Source organism: Daktulosphaira vitifoliae, unplaced genomic scaffold (assembly GCF_025091365.1).
Source record: "Daktulosphaira vitifoliae isolate Bord-2020 unplaced genomic scaffold, ASM2509136v1 Scaffold_3, whole genome shotgun sequence".
In the NCBI taxonomy this organism is placed as follows: domain Eukaryota; kingdom Metazoa; phylum Arthropoda; class Insecta; order Hemiptera; family Phylloxeridae; genus Daktulosphaira; species Daktulosphaira vitifoliae.
The window spans coordinates 12,992,307-13,017,709 of record NW_026099574.1 but is presented as its reverse complement, the minus strand read 5'-3'; the positions used below and the strand labels follow the sequence as shown (position 1 = coordinate 13,017,709).

General features: G+C 24.5%; 3 protein-coding genes across 12 annotated transcripts in view; 1 reads left to right on the top strand and 2 right to left on the bottom strand.

Annotated features, from left to right (window-relative positions):
- Nucleotides 1-12,562, top strand: part of LOC126902313 (RNA binding protein fox-1 homolog 3-like) — a 30,866-nt gene extending 18,304 nt beyond the window's left edge. For 2 of the 9 annotated variants that reach the window (XM_050679432.1, XM_050679439.1), the window contains exons 5-14: nt 1,056-1,148; nt 3,517-3,580; nt 4,029-4,064; nt 4,509-4,529; nt 4,914-5,142; nt 5,543-5,618; nt 5,881-5,898; nt 8,546-8,775; nt 9,594-9,669; nt 11,509-12,562. In XM_050679432.1, the coding sequence (XP_050535389.1) occupies nt 1,056-1,148; nt 3,517-3,580; nt 4,029-4,064; nt 4,509-4,529; nt 4,914-5,142; nt 5,543-5,618; nt 5,881-5,898; nt 8,546-8,775; nt 9,594-9,669; nt 11,509-11,550 (885 nt within the window). In that variant the 3' untranslated portion in view covers nt 11,551-12,562. The remainder of the gene's footprint in view (nt 1-1,055; nt 1,149-3,516; nt 3,581-4,028; nt 4,065-4,508; nt 4,530-4,913; nt 5,143-5,542; nt 5,619-5,880; nt 5,899-8,545; nt 8,776-9,593; nt 9,670-11,508) is intronic. The other 7 variants (XM_050679433.1, XM_050679435.1, XM_050679437.1 and 4 more) reach the window with 7 other exon arrangements.
- Nucleotides 12,563-13,574: 1,012 nt separating this feature from the next.
- On the bottom strand, nt 13,575-19,207 carry LOC126902304 (protein HID1). Of its 2 annotated transcripts, XM_050679418.1 has the most exons (16): nt 18,994-19,207; nt 18,723-18,936; nt 18,507-18,652; nt 18,364-18,417; nt 18,100-18,268; nt 17,815-18,023; nt 17,530-17,733; nt 17,376-17,466; nt 17,012-17,242; nt 16,785-16,949; nt 16,489-16,725; nt 16,213-16,361; nt 15,807-15,872; nt 14,281-14,405; nt 14,048-14,206; nt 13,575-13,875 (listed from the first exon to the last, which is right to left on the bottom strand). In XM_050679418.1, the coding sequence occupies exons 1-16, from the start codon at nt 19,057-19,059 to the stop codon at nt 13,812-13,814; spliced, it is 2,349 nt and encodes a 782-aa protein (XP_050535375.1). In that variant the 5' UTR covers nt 19,060-19,207; the 3' UTR covers nt 13,575-13,811. The 2 variants fall into 2 exon arrangements, with proteins under 2 accessions (XP_050535375.1, XP_050535376.1); XM_050679419.1 differs by lacking the exon at nt 15,807-15,872 and having other exon boundaries at nt 13,577-13,875; nt 18,994-19,206.
- A 2,054-nt stretch (nt 19,208-21,261) lies between these two features.
- LOC126902308 (MICOS complex subunit Mic60-like) lies at nt 21,262-25,319 on the bottom strand. The gene is made up of 15 exons (XM_050679423.1): nt 25,169-25,319; nt 25,002-25,099; nt 24,704-24,940; nt 24,599-24,645; nt 24,464-24,541; nt 24,292-24,384; nt 24,059-24,196; nt 23,773-23,911; nt 23,431-23,632; nt 23,234-23,371; nt 23,047-23,172; nt 22,745-22,973; nt 22,541-22,684; nt 22,179-22,464; nt 21,262-21,595 (listed from the first exon to the last, which is right to left on the bottom strand). The coding sequence occupies exons 1-15, from the start codon at nt 25,193-25,195 to the stop codon at nt 21,412-21,414; spliced, it is 2,166 nt and encodes a 721-aa protein (XP_050535380.1). The 5' UTR covers nt 25,196-25,319; the 3' UTR covers nt 21,262-21,411.
- Between the last annotated feature and the right edge of the window lie 84 nt (nt 25,320-25,403).

Genomic DNA, 25,403 nt, shown 5'->3' with positions numbered 1-25,403 from the left:
TTTCTGTTCATAAAAGATCTGGGTTTTTTTAAAAATATATTTAGGGTATTCAGTAATTAAGAAAACAGGTAAATTGTTATTAACAATGAGAACAATAGAAACCTGTTTCCTTACTTACTGAACACTATATAAAGGATGATTCACTTTTAAAGAATCATTTAATTAATCAAAAAAATAGAATAATATTAATAACATTTATTTTTATTAGCTTCTTTTAGTTCAATGTTTTTTTTCACGTTCATCCCATAATCTTATAAGGGTGTCAACTTAAATTTTTCAAATGAAAATATCTCTAATTAATTAGCTTATTTATTAGATAATGATAAGAAATGAACTTAAAATTTTTTATAATTGACACATTGAGAAAAACATTGAATTAAAAGATTCGAATAATAAAATTATTAATAATATTTTCATTTTTCGATTAATCAAGTGGTTCATGATAATTAAATCACTTTTTATTATCTGAAGTAAATTTCTTTAATAAAATACATAAAAAATTATAACTAAAAAAATATGAAATTAAATTTAATAAACACAATTTTAATTTAAATTAAATAAATATGTAAAAATAATTAATATTTATTTTATATTTATATAATAATAAAAATAACATAATTTAAGTTCCATATTCCTGTTTTTCAATACATATTCCATTTCCATTTTTAAATTATTTTAGGAATATTTACACAAAGCTATAAGTAGCGCAACATATGTAACACTAGTTAATTATTGACACATAATTAATAGCACAATAACGCTAATAAAAACTGTAAATGCTTTAAGTTCCACAATCTTGTGAACGCTACGTAATGAATGCTAAACTAACTTAGAATTTATACATACTTTATACTATTATTTATAGATAACTGTGAACGTCATGTTCGCTTACCCAAACAAATTAAACTAAAAAAAAATAAAAAAATTACTCTTCAAAGATATAAAAAGTTATTTTATATTTAAAATTAAAAATTATTATTAGAAATAAAAATAATAATTTCATTTTTGTTGAGTTTGTTTATTTGCATGTGTTTTGTTGTGTGTGTTGCATGCAGGGATTCGGTTTTGTAACGTTTGGGAATAGTGCTGACGCTGATGAGGCTCGCGAACATCTTCACGGAACAGTTGTTGAAGGCAGAAAAATAGAGGTTTGCATGCAAATATTTATGCTATATATTATTATTATTATAAACATAATTTTACTTAAAATTTATATAATTTTACACATACTACATAGAGTTAAGACTAATCACTATGTAGAGTCTTAAAATTTTTAAACCATTGTAAAAATCATAATTTTGACATTGCTTGATGTTTTCAGTTTCATTCTGAACCATCAATATCATATTATTAAAAAAATCTAGTATTTCTGCACCAATTAAAATACTTGAATTTTAATTAAAATTGTATGTAGTATTTTTTTCTCAACTTTTTTGTGAGATGTAAATTTGTCATTATATAATTATTTACATTATACCTTAAAATTATATTGAATTAGTTTGGTATTGATGGTACTTGAATGATATATTATAAAAACTAGAAGTTATAACAGGGTGTCATTATATGTAAATGTTGAATATAATTTTCATAAGTCTTGGTAAAGTTGAATGCTTGGTTATGCCACTTCAAGCGATATAAGTATTACACTATTTTTTATATTGTAATGTGTACTAGATTCTTTGTCTGCATTCAATTATAAATAATATATGAAAATGATACTGTAAAACAAAAATTTATTAATCTATAAATTACATTCAATTATTAATCATATTGTGTATGAAATAAATTTTCTATTCCTTATTTGAAATTTATGTATTTTTTTTTTTAATGCAGACACTATCTATTTCATTTGTATTTAATTATGTACTATGTCAATTAAATTAGGTTTAATGCTTTAATATCGTGCCTATTTTATTCACTTGTATATTATTTAACAATTGGCTAATATTTCATTTTTTATTAATTATGCTAAATATTATGTAACCACTAATTTTCTTCATGAAAAAATAACTTAGTATTTTTATCATATTTTAACATTAAAAATATGTAATTTAAATGATAATGATTTATTTATCTTTTTTTTTGAAATACTTAAAAGTCAAGTCAGAATTTTTTTTTAATTATATACATATTTATAATATATGTATAAATTTTTTTTTTTAAAAAAAAGCTAATTTTTAATTACTTTTTTATTTTTAATATTTTTTAATGTGTTTCTTTAATAATTTTTTCTAAAATCTATGCTAGTATATACAAAAAGTAGTTCAGTTATATTTATTTTATTATAATTTTCCCTATTAAAATTCTTTTATTTTGCAATTTCATAAAAATTTATATCATGTTATTTCAATTTTAAATCCTTCTTTGCATTAACTACTTTCAAATTTATTAATTTAATTGTCTTGAATTCAATAAATGGTAAATAAATAATTTATAATGTATGCATGCGAATAAGAAAATATGATCAATACATAATGGACATGGGTTGTGTGTGAAAAAAAAATTTGTTTTTAGAAATTTATTTATAACATTAAAAAGCTTCATATTTCTTTCTTTTTCTTGGAAAGGTCTCTCACGGTTTATTTTTCTGGCACTCAATTTTGCGAATGATTCTGAAGTTTTAATTACTAGTGAGTTTGATATCACTAGCATTATTCGATTAATGTGTTCTTAGTGTAGTTAACTTCAGAATAAAATTTCTTTATAGAGTATTAATCGTTCTCAATATTTTCAATCATTGTGATAATATTTTACTTCTACCAAGTATCAAGATGCTCAAAAATATATTGAATGGTAATTTGCATGATGCTTCAGTCACAAATATGGGCCTGGCGTAAATATAATTTGTCTTGTCTCAATCCTCTTAATTAATTCCCCTACATACAAAAATGTAGAATTTCCTATGTACATTTGAGAAATATTATATTGATTAACATTTTTATTTATATACTCAAAAAAAAATCCTGATTATCCAATTATTTCCGAAGGCAAATGTTGATTGTAGGTTACAAAAACAATTTAGAGGTCTCATGTCAAGCCTTACTTTTTTTATGTTTCAAAGTGATCATCAGATATTTTGATATTTCTTTGCTGACCAGTCAATTTATCCAGATTGTGAACTCCTTGAAATATTGATCCAGTTTTTATGTGTCATTTAGGATGAGTAAGTATGTTCGTGTAGAGCTCATCATACTGAAATAATCATAGCTATATTATCATAATTATCTGTTATTGTTAGTTGTACAAGTAGTGAAATACAATTGTGAATAATGAAATTACAATTAAGAAATTTGTATTTTTTAAAAATTCATAGATGTATAATATTCCTATCGCTGTTTCGGTATCTTAATTATTGTCTTCTAGTTATAAGATATCATTAAGTATAACATGTTTTCATAGTTTTAAGTTAGTAAATAATGTAATTTTTATATCATTATTGTATATTGATAATTTATTCTTAATTTTAAAATTTTAATTTAATTTTTTTAATATTTATTTAATTTATTAAAAATATAGGTGAACAATGCTACAGCTAGAGTTCAGACAAAAAAAGTAGCTGCTCCATTACAATTACCAAATGGTGAGTAAAAATTATAAAATTTTAATTAGTTAAGAAAACATTTTTTTATATTTAATTAAAAGATAATTTAATAACAAATAACATAAAAGCAAAAAGCCCTATAATAAAATTTATTTGCATAATATATTCATTGAAACAGCTTCTCACTATTATTTGCTTAAAGTACTCATATGGCAATATTTATACTTGATCAATATTTTATCTTGATACTTAAAAAACTATTAAAATTAACATTTCCCTAATTGATCAAAAGAGTCAATAGTTGTCTTTTAAAGTAAAATGGCTTATTGGCATTGTAGGCATTATTCATGTATTTATATTATTTAATTCATACTTCATTGAGGTAGATTAAAGCACAGTTTTTAAATTTTATACTCAAAACTGTAACACCTAGTGGTTTCTTTATATGGTATTTAAATACTGTTTTGTCTTTGGTTGATTTCAATAGTATTACTCTCTAGGAATGGAGTATTGCCAAATCTTGGTGAGAGACTATTTGCAAAATTAGTGCATGCTTTTTTAGATGTTAATTTTAATGTATTAAAAATATAGTCAGTTTTGTTTCATTATTATACTTTATTATATTTCGTATCTAATTAATTGAATTTTTTTTAAATATATAATTAAATTATTATATATCATGGGAATCCATTGAATTGTGTTCATTTTTACGTAATCAAATAAATTAGAGTTTACTTGTTTATTGCTAATGATTAAATTGCAGTTGCGTTTTGCATCTTTTTGAATTAATAGATATATTTACACTATATATTAGAATATATTATTCTATTTATCTTGCCTGCTTTCTCTATCAATATATATTTTGATATATTTAACTATGCTTCTTTTTATTGCATTAAAATATGTAAATATCATATATTAATTGAGTATTAGCTAACCTTTGGTTTGTTCTTATTGTGGTTTGCAGTTTGTGTTCAGTGGCCTGAGGGTAAGTAATCATTGTGTTTTTATTTTTATTTTAGACATAGCATGAACTAACATATTTGGTGATTGGACTTATTAAAAATTAAATCTGATTTTTTGTGTGATTGAATGGGTAGTTAATTTTATTTTACCAAAGCATGTTTAAAAAAACATACATATATAAGAAATATACTAACCATTACTGTATAATTTTAATATTAACCAAAAATAAAATTTCAAGATTTTTCTTATTCTCACTGAATGTTTAATATTTTATATCAGCAAAAAACTACTTAAAAACATAATTCTTAAATAAGTAGATTATTTACTTTCAAAGCATGACTATCAAAATGAATTATTGTAAATTATTTATGAGTAAAACAAAAAATTATTGAATTTTTGTATTTAGCTGCTGCTGCTGCTTTAAGAGGAGCAGCAATACAGCGTGGTCGTGCTGTTGCAGCTGCTAATGCCGTTCGAAATGCAGCAGCCATGGCCGCAGTTGCCGCGGCTTCAAATGGAGGGTTTTCTTCAGCAAATGCTTCTGGATTCAATGCTGCTAGGTTACCTGCTACAAGTATTGCTGTTACACCTAACCAACTACAAGCAATAAATGCAGCTCCTGGTACTTATGCCCCGTAAGTTTGCCTTAAAATTTTTCAAACTTTTAATCCAGATTAATTCAGATTTTATCCACAATTATTATTTTTAGAATATTTTTAACTATATTGATTTATAAATAAAATTATTCAATTAATAAAGATTGAATTTTTTTTTTTCAAATTGTTTTTTTAGATAATTCTAGTTGTTTTAATATTATATGATTTTACCCCTCTTGAATCGCAATATAATATAAAAGCCATAATCCATTTAGCTATGTAAGATTCTTAAAAATTAATCTGCTTCATCTTTGAGAAGCTACAGGTTTTAATACATTTACAGTAGAAAAGAATACGATTTTCTTTAAATTACATATCAAATAAGGATTAGCATAAATAAAACTGTTATTATGAATACATTTTTTTTTTTTATCAACAGTAATGTATGTTTCAGTGGAGTATATTATGATCCATTCCTGGCAGCCCAAGCTGCAGATAGTAACTACAGGTTACAGGTAAATTTTAATTATTTATATAATTAATTAGATATTTTTTGTATAATTCTCTTTGATAAAATCGATTAACAAATAATAATGACTAATATTATCAAATGATTCCAGTAGCTCATTATACAATTGTTTATATTTGCTACTTCGTGTCAGTTACTTATAAATATTTTAAATTAAGGTTCATAATTGGTGTATATTTGTAATATTATTGAAAAGGTGTCCCTATAAATGAGAATTAGTTGAACTGGTGTTGGTATTTCTTTTTCAGGCAGGAGCAGTCAATGAGGTAAATGATGATTCATATAGTATTATCACAAAATATTCCTTATGATATCCTATTTGTTCTTATTTTCGTGTTGGTTCGATTGTTTTGAATGTTACACATTTCGGTCTACCAAGTGATTTTTTTTCTCAATTCGTGTACGCGTTCCTTTCGTTTTTCATTATTCTGTGTTATACGTATAAAAATTAATTCCAAGCGTCCTTCTTGAAATTCGTTTTAGAAAAAATTCGTATGTGTGTAACGGATTACAAAAAAACCTGAAAAAAGGGAGATTTAACGTGAGTTTTTTAAGTACCTAAAAAAAAAAACATACATTACGAATGGCATGGCCAGCCTTTTTTATTCTTGACATCACCGCTTATAACCTTATGTAGTAGACGCACTGAGAAATCAGTGTCTTGTTAATCAGATTTGTATTTTTACATGCGGTTACAAATTAATATTTGTACTTACCTTTTATAATATTAATGCAGTATATTAACAACTTATTCTGATTATTCGGAATGTTCTGGACATTTGATACTAATCGGTTACACATAATACTTAAAAAAAAATGTAGAGCGCTAATTATTATTAATTAACACTTTTTGTTTTTGCACAGTCTTTGAGTCCTGTGATTTTTTGTTGTTGTTGTTTTTTTTTTTTTAGATGTATAGTTTAAATTTAGGCGGAAATTTATCTATTTGTACTTAAATGGGTTATTATTATTTTTTTTATAATTATTTTGTTGAAAACTACAATTTTATCACAAGTTTATTTTAAATACAATATTAATTAATTAGTTAATCAAAACATTTTTAAAATATTTGCTTTCACGAGTATCGTTAAATTTTATTTGAACATGATACACATGCATCATTACGTATATAATTAGAAAATATGTGTTGACTTCATATTTACATTAAAAATATATTATTAGTCTCTAGAATGAAAGGGTGATTAAAGATATTTGTAAATAATTCAAACAACACGATTAATATGGAAATGTGTCGCTATACCTCAGTGGTAATATTGGTATCAGTTGAGTATTTTAATTTCTACGTTAGACTTATTTGATTGGTTTATAACATAAGACTGTGCAACATATTCTATTAGAGTATTTTTCTATTTATTATTATTGTTTTTTTTTCGGTGGCGGAGTTGTTTGTAAGAAATGTTCTAGTGAAATGCAGCCTAAAAAAACCTTACATTATTAAAACTATTATTGCATGTAACGAACAAAATATATCTTATAATAAATGTATGATTACATGAGCACATATACTCACTTGCTAATTATTATTATACAGGTTAAAACTATTTTATTTATTATTTCGTATATTAACGAGAAAATCAATTTTGCTGATTATTAGTTGACTTTTTTTAACCTGAAAATAAATGTACGCACACTTTTAGAATGTGTAGTACATTTGTATGAGTGTGCGTATAAATTAAAATTTGTATTTTGGGTTGCCTGTTGGATGTTATTTCTTTATCCTTTTACATTATGTGTATTTATTTATTGTGTATTGGCTGTTTTAAAATAGGGATATGATGAAAAGTAGACGGAAAAGCTATGCTTGTAGCGTTTCACACAATTTTTTTGTAATACAAAAAAATTATTTAATAAAAATTTTTTATTATCAAACAGGGCATATTGCGAAGGTATATAATGTTTAATACAAACCATATGTGTAATACATTTTATTGCAAAGTAGTGATTTTATTTTTTCTGGAACGGTTATGATAAAAACGTATGTCATTCGGTTATTTGTGTTGCTAGAAACTTCCGCCGTTATTTTTTTGTATTGGACAATTTTTTATGTATTTCTCTTTAGTTGGGTATTAAATGTGCTACATATTAGCTGGATGTACAGCTAACTGTTGCATGATAAATATAAAAGTAATTATGATTAATAGTGTTTATTATTTTGTTGTGTGAACTCACATAGTAAGTTTTCAAAGTAATTTATTTTTCTAAATGCCTATGAAGGATATTTCGATTACAATTTTTTCAATGCATATTTTTCATGTGAAAAGCACGGTATTAGAGCATATGTCGTAGGCATAGATGCAATGGTAACATTCTTTTACAATTCAAATTTTAGATTTATATTATTCTCTTACTAGATCACTATTGCTGAAAACCACCGAGGTCGCCGCTTCATTGTCGACAGTAGTTTTTATCATTTCACATTTTGTTCTGAAATGTGATAACCATTAAAATATTTACATTCTTTTAATTTTAAATTTGTTTCTATTTTTTGAGCCCTTACATGTTCTCGCCTATTTTTTACAGTATTTTTAAGTAAAACTAATTTTACTCACTTTTTATAGTATAATTAGCATATATATGTATATATAATATAATATAATATAATATATATATATACATATACATATACATATACGTATACATATTACTGCGTGGTTTTGTTTTTGTGTATATTTTAAAATGGTTCTGGGGTGCAAATTAAATTAAAAAACAAACAATTTACTTCAATAAACAAAATTTACATTTATATATATATATATATACATATATTTATATGATATGATGTAACAATATATTTATAATAATGCTTGTTTGATATTGGTATATAACGTGCCCACTTGTGTGTGCCTTGCAATTTTTGTTACTTTGATATTTTACTAATCGTTCCGAAAACAGGTAGCTGCCGCAGCAGCAGCCGCGTCGCCCCTGCTAAAGGCCGCAGCCGCAGCCCAAGGGACTCCAGCTCTGTCGTCGGCCGCAGCGGTGGCCCAGGCGCAACAGGCGTCCTACGTAGCCGCAGCCACGTACACGGCTGCCGCAGCCAGGGCGTACAATGCAGCGGCCGCGGCCGCCAGCAACCCAATGGCCAATCCGGCCGCTGCTACGTATACAGCGTTGCCAGCTGGGTGAGACCGATCATCATTGTCCATTTTATATTTTTAAGGGAATGCAAGCGAGTTTAGATTGTCTTGATCAGTTCAAATTTTATTTTTCTAAACAGAAGATTGTTTTCTGTTGCAGCTGCGATTTTTCTAAATAAAAAAAACCGCACCTCTTCAGTTTTTCAATTTCGTGTTCTCAATGTGTAAAATTTGATTTCGGTAGCATTTATTTTCAAGTAGAATAATTTATAAATTAGCCGAATCATATAATTATCCGTCGTAGATATTTTATTTTATTTTTATTTTTCAATACAATATAATGAAAGCGAATTAACTGATCATGACGATGTAAACTGGTTTTTAGTTTTTAATATTTTAACGTAGTACAAAACTAATGCATGTGAATTAAAATATATATCTCGTATTTTCGTAGTAAAGCTTTTATTATGATGTTAATTTATGTTATTCGTTTGTAAATTCGCTTTTTTACGCTTATTAGTGTTTCTTATAGAAATCTATTAGTTTTTCATTGTTTTACGTTTGCCTTTAATGTTCAATAATTATTGCTGCGTTACGTATTTCGTGTTGTGTGAATTTTTTTTTTATAAAAGTACAATTTTTATCATTATTTTTAATTTTCCGTAATTTTTTTTTATTTGCAAACAAAAACATTACGTTATGTTAAAAATTAATTTTATTCTTTTAAACTCGCCATTGTTATTTTTTATTATTTTAATTTAACATGTGTGGTTTTAGTGTAATTGTTTTTTTTTTTTTTTTAATATGTTTATGTCATTCGTATACTAGTAATTTAATCTTGTTTTTTTAAATTTTTATATCAGATATACTGGGCGTGAATACACTGCAGCAGATTCATATTTAGCTAGCCATGGCATCGGTCCGGTTACTGGATATGGAGTTAGTATATTAAACAATTTAATATGCCACAATTATGAAATATTTGTATAGGTTTAGTGTTCAATTTAAAATGTTTTCAGTAATGCTCTAACTAACGAAATTACTCTCAATACCATATGAATTAATCTTTATACAAATTTAATTACGCGTCGTTTTATTTAATAATCTTGCTATGTATAATTTTTATACGCTACGGGATTTCAAAATTCTCACGCGAACTATCCTTTCGAAAACTGGATTAAAACCGCCATGTTTTTTGATACTTGTTTCAAATGTAATCTCATACATTTTAATGGCAGTTCGGGTTTTTGGTAATGTTCCCTTAGGTTATTTATAGTTAATACGCTTGTTGAAGCAAAATTTTGTAATTATGGAAAGGCCTAATTTGTGTTTATTTAAGAGGCCCTTGCGTCGTACATTAAGTAGAATTCGGTGTACATATCATTTTGTAATATAATTTGTTGTTGTTGAACTCCTTTTGTTACTTATTATGTTTACCTGAGCATAGGGGTAGTAGAAACCCCCATAAATATATGACAACGATGTATTTTGGAGGGGTAGTTAACAAATTTCTTACGTTTATCTCCTCCCAAGACAAAACCACGAGAACGCCGCGCTGTCTCCGAGTATTACCCCTTTTCAATCGATTTTCATAGCGTTCACCGACTTCACTTACTATTAGACATTTTATTGGGATTTATTTTCAAAAATTTTCATAAAACGAAAAACATGGCAAATATTTGTCTATTTGCGATGTTTTTGCCTAAGTCAGTCCTAAAGTGTGCCAGTGAGTTACCGAGAAAATATTAGTTAGTCCGCTCTAAAGTGCGAGGCTATTGAAGTAAAATTATAATCGGTTAATATTATTTGGCGTAATGAGAAATTCTTAAATAAAGTTTCATTTATGAATTATAAACTCAACGGTCAGCAATTATTATTATTGTTTATTAATTTCCAGCAAAAATATAAAATCTCAACGTGCCGATATTTCTCAATCTAGCGCTAGACCTTGAGACGATTAATTATTTTTGAATTAATGTGTTCATTGTGTATTATTTAGTGCGTTGATAATTAGGTCTATAATTTTCCGGTGATTTTTGTTAATTCAATTTTGTAATCCGTAAGCGGTCCCTGTGCGCTCTATCTCATAGAATTCTATACGTTCGCTCAATCGAGAAATTTCGTGCGTCCGTTACGGTTGCATATTTCTACGTGTCCACCGCTACCGATGAAAACTAGATTCCTCCTGAACTCCTGGTACTATATGTTATTTAAATTAGTACACACGTGTCGTTGACGTTGTCTATTAGAAAATGAACGTTAACCTTCTGAATTCCTGGTACTAAATTTACAATTATTTTTATGATTTCTCGACCGCGGAGACGTTAGCTAAAAAAAATTTTTTTTTATTATTTCTGTTTAAAGTCGTGTTCTTGGAAAAAATTCGTATTTTAATTTTTTACTTGCATTTTATAGAAATTTTTTTAAGTCAAAATATTTTATGCGCGTAGCCATATTAAACTGATAAAATATTTACAGTTCTATTGGAAAATCTAGCGAATAATATTTTTTTTCTGAATAAAATGGAGGCAATTCTTTAAAATGAATCGCTATTGCTCGGCGTGTAAAATTTTTAATCAATGAAGTGGTAAAAAAATATTATGAATTATTTTTATTTTTGTTCCTATTTTATTTATTATGAATTCAATTTAAAAACATTTTTTTAACACTATTCCATTTTAAATTCTCAAACATAAATGTTTTATTTAAACTAATTAAAAAAAAACACGAAAACTATCATTATTTTTATCATAATTGTATATTTTTTTCTTTTTACAGCCAATGTATCGAAGTGGTTATAACAGATTCACGCCGTACTGATTTTAATGTATAAATGATTTAATGCGATAACATTCGATTTTAAAATGGCAGCCGTAATATGCAGACAGTAGAATATTTTACTCAATAAGTTTTAATTGATAATACAAATTTTAATTTTGTAATAATTAATCTAAATCATAACTAAGCTTTACAATCCCATATAATTTGCTGTTTAAAATTTAAAACCTATGACCCAAACTCATCTCATCCCAACTAAAAATGTTGTATAGTTTATTATTATTAATGTAGGATTCTTTTTTTTTTTTTAATTGTACATTAATTTTTTATCTTAGTTTTGTTCAAAAATTCTGTAAAAATGAAATTGTTTTAAGTTGAACAAAATACTTAGATTAGTATATATCAATAATTTATATATGTATTATGATTGTTTGAATCTCTTAAAAAATGTATTAGTTAAAAGGAGTTAAAAATTATGATTGCATAAAAAATGCTTGTTTTAGGAATGGATATACTAAATTTATTTGTGATTGAAATAAGGTGATACAGATATACATTACCGACAATGACTAATGATTTTCCTATTCCTAGCTAGTGTTAATTTACATTATAATTATTATAGTCTCTTGTGACAAAAACCTGAATCTTAACCAAAAAGCTCTCTATTTTATTTCTTTTATGTTTTCTATAGTTCATAATGTTCATATGTAATTAAGTTAATTTTATATATAATAGCTCTGAACAAAAAACATCACTTTAGATCTGTTTTTTTTTAATTTTATTATTATTACTTTGAATTGTATTTAATAAATTATTTATTTTAATATGAAGTACAAACTATGATGATTTTAAATTATAGCGCACAAAATAAATTTTTCCTAAGTAAAGGAACGCACAAACTATTGTGTAACAAAGCCAAAAAACTACTGTAAGCCAATCATTTAGTTATTGTACTTGTATATCTCCAAATTTTGTTTCCCAACCTTTGTTATTATTTTAGTATGTAACAATATTTTATAAAATGAACAATTATATTATTTTATGGTTCAAATAATAGCTGTTTTTTTTATACACATTCAAAATTTCCTAGTCATAGTTTTTATGAATTAAAAAATATTTCTTATGACAAACGCGCCCTTGACGTATAAGCCTCTTTTTGATTCCAGTAGGAGTAACCGATTACGCCGTTAACGATAAGTGTATTGTAGGGTATATATTACATCGAAATCAGTGTAACAAAAATATATTTAAATGTAATTATTAAACCCGGAAAATTCAAAAAGGGAATATAGTAAAATGTATTGGGTATAAGGATGACGTTTGTTAATGAGGTATTCCCCTTTGGTGTATTCAGAAATTATTTTAGGAGGATATTTAATTTTTTTTTCTTTATTAAACATGTTATAGAACATTTTTTTGTTAAAAATCAAAGAGATGATCAAAAAAAAGGTCATTAAGTCCTTAATTTTTAGAAGTTGCTTAAAAATATATTGATAGCACTAGTTCAAGGGGTGCAATCGCTCAAATCACCCTTAAATACGCACCTGGTATACACAATAATAATTAATATTCTAATTATAATAATAATATTTATATTATAGAATAATAACAAAAAAATTCGGCAAGTTATATTACTTGGGACTATTTAAAAAATTTAGTGGGCATTTTTCTCGAAAATGGTCAGAATTTTAAAACGCTCTCAGATGAGTATCAAAAAATTTCCGACCTTTGTTAATAATATTCCTAATATTGTGACCGAGTACTTTCATTAAAAAATTTTTTTTGAAAATCTGAGCACTATGTAATTTTTGCAGAAAAGCGTTTTTTTCCTTGTTCTATTATATAATAAGATTTAAAATAATACAATTTACCAAATTTAAAATCCTATAAACGCCAATATGTTATTTTTTAATTAAAAAAAAAATATATTTGGCAGCAAGAGAGATAAATAGTATAATATATAAAATAATTCTCATTAAAATTTTCAAGATTTATGATAAACTTCAAAAAGTATTTGACATAGTATATTGTTCTATTAATAAATTTTTTTTTTTTTAATATGAATAAATTATATAACATCTAGATACAAATTAAGTCACAACACAAAATTTGTTTTATATAAAACAAAAAGCAAATAATAATATAGTTTCCAAGGCAATATAAATATTAACCAATATATAAAAAATTACACCAATATAAATATACATGAAAATTATTTATAATATATATTATGTCACAATTTAAAATATAACAAAAAAGTATTGACAATAAAATCGCGAGATAAACTATGATGAATGACTAGTTTACATTCGTTGTATTTCAAACATTTTGACTTCAGTATCAAACCATATTGGTGGATCTACATTTCTATTGGAAAGGAATAATTTTTAATAATTTTGTTGCAATAAATAAAAGTATAATAAAGTGTAAATTACATAAAAAGATACCTTTTTTCTAGAAACATATTAAAATTTTAAATGTTCAAAAGACCAACATTTTCCTTATATTAAATTAACTTAATTAAAACAAAAATTGATACCTTAAAAATATTACTGCCCACATGAATGTACGAAACCATGCAGTTGTACCGGAATTTGATTGATACTTTCGAATTAATATTGGATGAGGCACTGGTAATAGACCAACTAAGGTACCATGTTGTAAAAACTTTAAAATCTCACTTTCATCAGTCAATCCTCTATAATAAATAAATAAATAAAATATTAATTTAAAAAATAATAAAAGCTCAGTAAACTAGAAATAAAATCTTACTTATCTATACATATCTTTTCCACTTGAGGTACTAATACTTGAAGTAATCGCATTATTGTTTGTAAGGGTAACTTCTCTTTCCATGATCTTACCCACTCAACAGTAGGTATCCATTCAGAGTCATCCTAAATGATCAAATAAAATTAAAATACCCATTTACACACAATTAATGATCAGACTCTTCAAAGGTCTATTTAATTTGGTAAAGTGAATACTATTCACTGAATAGTTTAGTTTTACTGATAAAGTATTCAAAAACTCAATAAAATATATTCAAATCTAAAAAGAATACAAAAAAAAAAAAACTTGATTATAAAGACATAATGATTAACAAAATAACATTTTTGATACTTCACACCATTAATTAATTTTTGAAAAAATATATGAAGAAAGCAATTTTTCAAATGCATTCTGTATAAATTTAATTTCTTTATATAAAATAAGTAGGATGGATAAATAAATAAAATATACATTTTTAATTTGCATTATAGAAACAACATATTTTTTTAAAATTTATTTACTGCATTTTTTTAATTTTAAATTTACAAGTATAAAATGATTAGAAGCATGCAATAAACAGAATAATAAGAAATTTTCTCAAGTAAAATTTTTGAACATGCAAAAAAACAAATAATAAAATACTTGCACATTTAGACTATACTATTATACTAATAGTAATACTATATAATACTAAGCATAGAACATTTCATATATTGTATTTAATAAAACATTAGTGAGCTGTAAACAATTAAAATCCTAACAAATTAAAATTTGGATATTTTCTTGCCATAATTTGTTTTATTTTTACTGTTCTCATTTTAAAATAACTATAACTATAACACACAATTTTTTAATGAGTAACTTAAAATTTTGATGTTTTAAAATATAATATTTTTGTAAATTCATTTTGATAAATTTGCATTATTCCAGCTAAACATTTTTTTACTAGAATGGATGGGAGACTAATTGTTTTGCTAATCTCTTCCCCAGCAAACAGAAAAACTGATGATTTTAAATATAAATATATAAATTAATAATATTTCTTCTTTAATATAACTCATTCTCAAAGTGAAATATTAAAAAATTATAATTATTAATAGATTGTGATTTTTTAAATTTAAATAAATAGTTTTTAATAATTAATAGCTATTTTTATAAAATTTAATTTTAGTACTCTTCATTTAAAAGTCCATTGATGTCATTTGAACAAAATGTTTGAGGATCTACCTTAATTTCTCTCTCCTAAAAAATATTTTTATATAAATTTACATGCTACATTTATAATTTTTGGGGAGCTACAATAGAACTATGGGAGCTATGCCCTTTCTAGACCATCATATTGCACTTATGTAAAACTTAAAATCGAAAAATACCTTGAATTAATACCACCCAACACATTTAATCTACTCTTTTCCAATTTTTTGAGTGTATTACAATAAAGTTTTTATGAGAATATTTGCCAAACCATCATAATATTTGTACTGAATGAGATTACATAATAACATGTAATTTGAAAATTCACATACTTTTTTAAAACAGTTAACATATGTCAGAGGTAATATCTTGTGGTACACAGCACAAACTAAAAGATTCTAAATCAAACATTAAGTTAATGAAAAATCAATTAATTAATTATTTAAATTTATATAACTGTTTTATTGTCTATTAATTACTTATTTATTTTTATGAGTAAAATTAATTTTTAGTTTAAATTATAATTCATAACATTTTATTTCAAATAATTAAAAGAAATTTTCAAAAAAAATCTAATTATTTTATATAAATATTTAATTAGAATTATTTTAAGCTAAAAAACATAAAGAAATAAAAAACGACAAAATGGGATTTGTTATATCAATAAGGGTGTAAACAAAAAATATCTGACTTTAAAAACCTTTATACTGCTATTATATACATAAAAAAATATTAAACCTTAGATGAAGACATCTTGGGAGAAGATTCCCCTTCATTGTATGCTTGGTCCACAAATTCTTTTGTTATGACATTAGATGAAACTAATTCAGCAGGTAAAGTTACATTACCTGGATGGGCACTTTCACGTTCAGTGATTTTCATCACTCCTGGCATAAGAGATACATTACACCCAGTTAAGTAAAGCAATTCATTCACATATATTAGTAGCATTAATAGATAGGAGTTATTTTTTAAGTTTATATCTATGTTATATAACTTAAAGCATTATTTTACCAGGAGTATCAGGTAATGTAGCATTTAGAGTTCCTGGTTCAGCTGGTAATGCTGGAGTTGAACCTTCCATACTAGGCAATTCATAAACCATAAGATTGGGCGGAGTAATAGCTTGTAAATTTTTTTTTGATTTTTTTGTCATTGATTTGACAATTGTATTGTAATCAGATGGCAAATTTGCTAAACTATGAAAAACTTGTCTTTTACGTATTATGGTATATACTAGATTTGAATTACCTAGGAAGTATAAATATGTATTAATAATTCATTATATTTTACTATGTATAGAAACTAACCATCAAATTGATACTGAATAATGTTATTAAAAATTTCCAATAAAAAAAACACTAAATGATTGGCTGATGGCGAAGAGAATAAAAACCAAGGTGTTGTAAATGCTTCCATTAAGTGTAATAGTTTAGTGCTGGAAACCATAGAAAGTGTCTTCAAGTAAGGGGAAACTAAAAATATTGTATTTTTTTTTTTTAATGCATTATTCAAAAATAAAAATAAAGTAATCTACCATTTACTAAAATAGTAAGTAGACAATCAAATAATGGTTGCATCCTATTATGTCCCGTAGTTATGATTTTATGAAATACAACAATAAGTAGATCAGCGTGTGTACCACTGAATACAGGTATGTCCATAGGTATAGTGGATGTATATGGTTTATTTAAACGTACTCCAAAATTCCTTTCACCACTTAAAAGTAGTAATATAAACACTCCAATATGCATTAATCCAATTCGAGCTAAAATTATACATTAATATTTACAGTATACTATTTTCAGAGAGATACAGTTATTTATTTACATAAATTAAATACATAAAATAAAAAAATATTAATTTAGCAAAATATAAAAATTTAAGTTACACATACTTACATTGATCAGCTCTAGAATCATTTAAATGATATAAAATTGGAACCAATACATCAAGAACATCACTACTTTTTAAGACAAAATATAAGAATTTCTATACAAAAAAAAAAATAAAAATGAGAATCAAGTTATTACCAAATTTATTATAAAACATTACTTTATTAAATTCACATATTTTCCAAAAAAAAATCAACAACTCTTGATGAAACTGAACTTTTTTTGTAGAATTTGGAAGATATGTCTGTCTTAATGGATTCATTAGAAGTCTTGTAAAGCCATTTAATATAAATGCAAAATCTTCATCGCGATGTATTCTAGATAAATAGTTTATAAAAAGATTTTCAAAAACAGCATCATCACTCTGATAAAATAAAAATAAAAATAATTTTTAGTATTATCAATAGAGAAAAAATAAATAAAATTTTATAATCATATAATTAACCTGTTGTATGCCAGAATCTAAAGATACAATTAAAATTTGTAAGCATACATCAACTAATGGCTCTGTTGTATCTGCAAATATTAAGTGATTGTATGGAAGACCAATACCTATTGGATCATATCCACATACAGTATTTAAAAGTGAGGTAAGCATAGGTAAAGCATGACGATTATCAGCTGAGGTAATATATTGTACCCATCTATTAACATCTAAAAAAAAAAATGAATTAAAAATTTAAGGCTTTAATGTAAAACCTTGAATATAATAAAATTGTACAAAATTTACTTTGATGAGATGAATAAATAGCTTGACTGAAGCAAGTCAATAGTAATCTCAGTAATTCAGTTCTATTTAATTCAAATACAGCACTTTTTACAGGTGATTGAGCAAAGCCAACACCTTTCTCCCAAATATATTCACAACTGTCAACAGCTTGAAGATCTTCAGCTTTATCCTAGAAAATATTATGCATTGTTAATTTTTTAAATTAGAAATTATAATTGTAAAATTATTACTGAAATAATCAAATAATTATAATAATTTACGTACTGGGCCATTTTTGCGGTTAGAGGCAACTGTAAAATCAGGACAAAATAATAAATCCTAAAAAAAAAATAATATTGAAAATAATTTTATTTAAATATAAAAACTGGTTAAGTTAAAAAATATATATTTATTTATAAATTAATTACACAGAGAGCACTACATAAAGAATGTGCTAATGGTATAGGAGGATCTCCTTTTCCAGCAGGTAAACTTGACCAAAATATATTTTCCCAATCAGGATCTTCAAAAATGTATGGTAGAATTCGAGTTAAAAGCCGAGAACAATTTAATACTGTTAAAAAATTGAGTATGTTAGTTATTTACACAGATACATCAAATAAAATAATAATCAATTAATTCACCAGTATTTTGATCTTGTTGAGTGCGGCAGCTGTTTTCAACAGCCTTAACAAATTTTTCAACAGCTTTATAACATAATGTAGCAAGATTTGCTGGCACATCTTCTCTCAAAAGCCGAATTTCAGCAGCTGGTACTAATGTGAATACATCTTGTACATTAGTTACATTTTCAGACCAAAATTGATTCCAAAAATCATCATCTTCAGCACTAATTGTCTAAAATAAATGAATCATTATTATAAACGGTAAATAAGTTTTTTAAGATGAATTTACTTGAGTTTTAGAAGTCAATTGTACAACAGCTTTTCTGAACACTAATTTTGTGTCAGCATTGCCCATGTTTAAAATTTATCATCCAATACTTAGGAAAATTTATAAACATAAATAAAATCTTTTCTTCTTGTTAATAGTTAATCTACTTAATTACTTATTTATAGTTAAATAACTATTACATCTGGCTAATTATAAAAACAATGGCCACTCAATCAATGATAAAATGCTATCTAAGAATTTAACTCCTTATCAAAGCAATATTTTAGAACTATACATAGAATAGATTATAAAAATAATTGAATTTTTAATTTATCTTAGTATTACTTACAGTAAAATGAATTTTATTAATTCATTTTACTGTGGTATATCTAATAAAGCAATCAAAATATTTTTTAAATTCTTAAATAAATATTTCAAATAGATAAGCATTTTGGCTATAATTGCCGCATAGTGGGTAATAATGGTTAATTATGATGTTATGCTTAACATTTAGGCATAATTTATAATTTCTCATTTTTCTTTAGTTTTAACATACATAAATTTTGAAAAATCAAATAATAATTTTCAAAATAATCATTTGTACCCATGATTAAAATTGCTGTTTCTTCAAAAAATAACAAAAATGCTTTTACTGAAATATGGTTTTATATTCTAATCATAATAAAGACGTTTTTAAAGGGTTAAAATACGGCATTTATGCTAAAAAGACTGTAGTTTTTTGTTCATCACTTTCCAAATTGCGATATAATGAACTAAAAAAACTTTTTAAAATAATTATAAGGATAGAAAATATTTAAATATGTCATTGATGAATGAATTATCTATCGATTTATTTTAGGAATAACATATTACTATGTCCAATTTAATATCAACCGATTACAAATATAACCTCTATAAAATAGGAAACCAACTTTTAGCTTTGATGCAAAGCTAGAAGGTAACAATTTTGTTTTTCACGCTTGGGGTACCAGGTTCAAACTCAACAGTAGCAATGAGTTTTTGCATTTTTTTCTTAATTATTTTTGAGTTAGAAAAAAATGTTCAACTCATTTAGATTCAATAACTTCAATAAATATTAATGATCCCATCACTATAGTCTTTCCTCGTGAGAAATAACTACTTATTCATTAATAATTATTTTACTATACGATTTTTTTTGTGACTATCATTTATCTTCTCAGCTTTTAGTCGACCTACTTTTTTTAATGTTTACAATTCGTATTCAGTTGAAATTATTAACCTCACAAATTGAAAAAAATCCATTATATCAATTAAAAAGTTCCTTGGCACACATTTTCTATGTAGACAATTAAAATTATTAATTTCTAATGTTTTTAAAGTATTTATTGTCAAATTAAGTTTGATATCATAATAGGTTTTAATTACAAAATTAAATAATTTTACTTAGTAATTTATAATTTTTTTTCCCCATTTGTGTGTGTCAATGAAATTCCAATTTTTTGGGAACATGTTGCTGTATAAATCATTTCTAAAAAAATAATTTTTAGTTTCAGATGAATTTAATAATGCATTTTTACAATTATAATCGTATATTAAAAAACGATCAATTGTGTAGATTTTTTTAACAACATATTGATTGGTTTTTTTTAGTTTTATTCACTTTTTACTAATTAGTAATAACATAAATAATTATAAGTGAAAGAAAAATCTAATTACAAACTTAAAAAAGGCACGAAAATTTTATTTAGAATAGCATATTTTTGACTCTAATGAAAGTTCCTTGTAACCAAGTATATTTATTCATAAATTACCAAAATATTTGTTTGAAAAGTATTACATCAAGTAAAATAATATTTTATTATTTTTATAATTTTATCGTAGAAATTACAATATTAAATTATTGAATATCAATTTCATACTATATTTAATTATCATAATTAGTATTTATTCATATATTATACTTTTAAATAAAAAAAACTTGTAATATAAATAAGGAAATAGGAACTGCTTTTGTAATTATACACCAATTTCTTAGAATTAAACACTATCTACAGATTTGCTGCGAAGCATTTCTAATGATAGTGATTTTAATCACTGTCAGATATCATCTATACTTGTCCTCACTATGCCACGTCCATACTGTGCTGCGACCTCACTGTGTTATTGTTTTATAGTTTTTGGAGAGATGAGCAGAAAAATATTTTTATGTTATAAAAATTCTTATTTTCCAAAAAAAAAACCTCTGCCAAAAAATCTAGAATTAACTTTGAAAATATGTAGATATTAAATAATTATTAACTCTTAGAATATAATTCAATTACTCAGTAATTGTAATGTATATAATTTTTTCATTGATTTTATGCAGTACATACAAATTATGAATTCAGGTAACAAAATATAAATAACAGCTCTACAAGATACCCAAAATAAAAATATACACAAATGAAAATAAAACAATTAAGTACTATGAACAGGTGTAGTTGTTGCTGCAGCGTAAGATGTTAATAAATCAAAGGCTTGTTTTGTTTCCAAAAATAAAGTAGCTTCTTGCATCCATAATTTAGCAACTACCCGAGAACATCCAGTTAGTAAATTTAAATATCGTATTGTTTGTAAGAAATCATCTCTATCAATACAATACCTAAAACAATTTTATGACAAAATTAATAAAAAAAAAATAACCTACAACTTAAAAGTTTGTATTGTTTTAATAAGTTATTAATTGATGCAAGACATGGCAAATATCATAAAAACTAACTTTTTCAGGAGAAAGAAAAATCATTTTTATAAAATGTGTGCACTTTTGGCATATATTTCTTTTGTTAACTGTTTTTTCTATTATTTATTAAGATTTTATTTAATTTTTTTATCAGGCTATTAGATTTGTATTTATTATGTTTTACACATAAAAATGAAAAATTGATTTTTTAGATTTAGTTTTATTCTTATGTCAGCACTTCAATTTTAATGCATATGTATACTATGAACATAAATAATACAATTTTAAATCAAAAATTTATTTTGATTTCCTGTTAAAAAATTTAAATTATCTATGGGAAAAAATGTGTTTTAAAATGATTAAAATAATGATAAATTATCAGTTTCTACTAAAATATTTTTTCTCAAAAATAACATTTTTTCTTTTACATTTTTTATACTGATTAAATTAGAGTTGTAAATCCATGCTAGGGACAGATAATTAAAATATTTCTATTAGATTATACCTAGCTCTTTCAATAATTTCATATGTATTTAATTCTGATGGATCAAATTCTTCATTGTTTACTTCTGAGGCTGATATATGAGAATGATGTACAACAAATAAACTAATGAAATAACTAAAAGCCATCAATGGTAAATTGAAAGTATCGTCAGGAATTAAAGCTGTTTGATATACTCTTTTTTCAACTTGCTTAAAATCTTCTTTAAGTTGACCTTTTGTGAGTACACCATTTTCAAGAGCCTTGGGTGGGATTTCATCAAAAACTTTATTTACCATTTGATCTGTGACTGAGGTGAAATTTATTAATATTTATATACAGTTGATAAACATTTATAAACTATTTTAAATCAACTATAGTTTTACCTCCAGATATTTTAATATCTTTAATTTTGTTTTTTAAATGAACTGGTTCATTACTATCACAACTATTTAATGATGATTTGATTAATTCGCTAACTTCCCACATAGCATAATGTGTAAAAACATTTTTATCTCTCTCAGCACGCTCTAAAAATTAATATTATACTTAAAAAGGTAGTCTTTAAAAATTAAAAATTAAATTATTACCTTTTAAATTATTGATAACTTTTTGCAAGTCGGATCTCAATTTATCTAATTGTAATTTATATTTCTCTTGCTCTAACTTTTCTATGAATGACAACTCGTCTCGTACTCTGCTTTCAATTTGTTCTTTAGTATCTTCTACAGCTTCTATTATAAGCTCAGCATGAGCCTGAGTATGCAATTTTAATTGATTTTGCAAGTCTTCATCAAGTTTTATTTTTAATTTATTTAACTAATAAATATAAATTTTTATACCACACTTATCAAAAATATTTTTTATCAATAATGTTATAAAATATACTTACCTTATTTTCAAAATAGTTATCTAATTTATCTACTTCTACACTCAAACGTGAATTTAATAAATTAGCAGAATCTGCATCAAACAATTCAGAATGCAAGGCTTTATTTAATTTTTGATCATGGAGAGTCTATAATAAATATGAAAACTATAATCAAACATTTATTAAGTATTATTTTAAAATATCATACATCATTTTTGGATAAAATATCTTGAAAATGGTTTAACTTTTTCATAGCATATAAAAGAAACAAATCATAGTCAATATTCATATCATTATTTTTGTTTTGGGTTATATCTAAATTAGGAAAGAGTGATTCAAATTCTTTCTAAAATTAACAAAAACATTAAATTATTTAGAAGTTAACAACTAACAAATTTAACTTACAATTAAATTAATTTGTCCTTGGCTAATTTTAGATTTATAGTTTTTCATTAATGCCAATCTATGTAATTCATGCTCTAAATGTGAATCTGCTTTAGATATCTTATCTATAGAACTATTTATTGTATGTAGTACTTTAGCAAGCTTTTCAGATGATTCAAACTTTGATTCATTTAAAAGTTTCTGTTTTTCAATTATTTGTTTTCTAAAATATGTAAATAAAAACTAAATACTATAATAATATTTAATTTAATATATACTTCTACTTTTTATTTTTATGTTCCTTAAAAATAAAAATAAAAATGTGAAACTTAATTCTATTTAACAGTTATAAAATTTTCTTACTTGTGTTTCTTTGCATCATCTAACATTTTTACATATATTAAATTGTTATTCTCTTCTAATTTTTCTAGTTTTTCAGTTAAATTAGGATCTATTATTTCAGTAGAATTTTCAATGAGTTTGAAGATTGAATCATTATACTCTAAATTAATACCGAAATAGTGATAATTAAAAACAATTTTTATTCTTCACCAATTTATGTAAAAATTTATTTTTTAATAATAATCATCGAATATTTTTTCATTAGTTTTAAATTAATATAGATACTATCTTTATGTATATTATCAACCTTTTAGTAATTGGGTAGCTAAATTATATGCTTCAATTCCTTCAGTAGTACTTTTCAAAATATCCGATTCTATTTCATTTAATGAAACATTTTTTGGAGGTGCAACAGTAAATGTTGCCTCCTTATTTTGAGGGCTGACTAAAAAATGATAAAAAATGATATTTTATTGTATTTCTAGACATAATTTTTAAAATTGAGAAGCACCTTAACATTTTTATATAAAATCGACTTACCCGCAGTAACAATTATTGGATCATTCTTTGATATCATGGGTTTATTTAATATTGGTTCATTTTCAACATTCTTAACATTGGGCTCAGTTAATTCTAAAAAAAAATTATATATATATATATATTTGTATATTGTTTTATTAATTTTAGAATAATTTAATTGAAAATCATTTACCTTGAGCCTCAGTTTTATTTTCTTTAACTTTAAAGTTTTTAGCTGTACTTATTGGTTCATTGTGAGAAATTAGTTTAACTGAAATAGAATGTTAACTTAAGATGGTGATAAAGAAAAAATATATTTTCATATTACCTTTATCAATAGATTTATCAAAGACATCATTTGATTCTCCTATAATCCTTTAAAAGAAAATATTTATAATTAAAATTATAATGTAATAAAAAATACAGAAGTTACGTTTTTTTCAAAACATTAATTTGCTGTCCAATTTTGCATGCCAAACGACCACCCAAATATTGAACTCCCTGTAGCATATCTTTATCATCAAAAATTTTTAAGAAATCTTCTGATCCTGGTATATTTGTAACTAGAAGTTGACGAAATTTTGGATCATTTTTAGAGTATAAAACTACACCAGCAGTACCAAAAATACCAGTTAATATAGTACCCATTGAATACACAATAAATTGAGACCTAAACATAGGTTATTAAAAAATATAAAATAATAAGTTTTATAGTACAATTATTATCTTACTTTGGCTTGGATACATTAGTTGAAGTGTTAATACATTGAAAACGGGTACCAACAGAGCATAATACACCAACTCGTTGACAATTGCGAACAGAGTTTATCTAATTCATAAACCAAAGAAAATTTTTAGTTATAAATTTTAACATAAATTTCAAAATATTCATACTTACGGCAGATAAGTGAGTTACTTTGTACATTTTTTAAATTTAATTACCTACAATTACAACCAACTTAAATTAATAAAAGTCTTGACCTTTTCTAAAACAATATCCGATTCATACCAAATTGAATCTCTAATCAAATTATTTTTCAACTTATTGATAAGGTCCACGGATATCCAAATCAACTGATATTATTCTGGGATACTATCTAAATGATAATTATAATTTTTATTTGTTATCATTA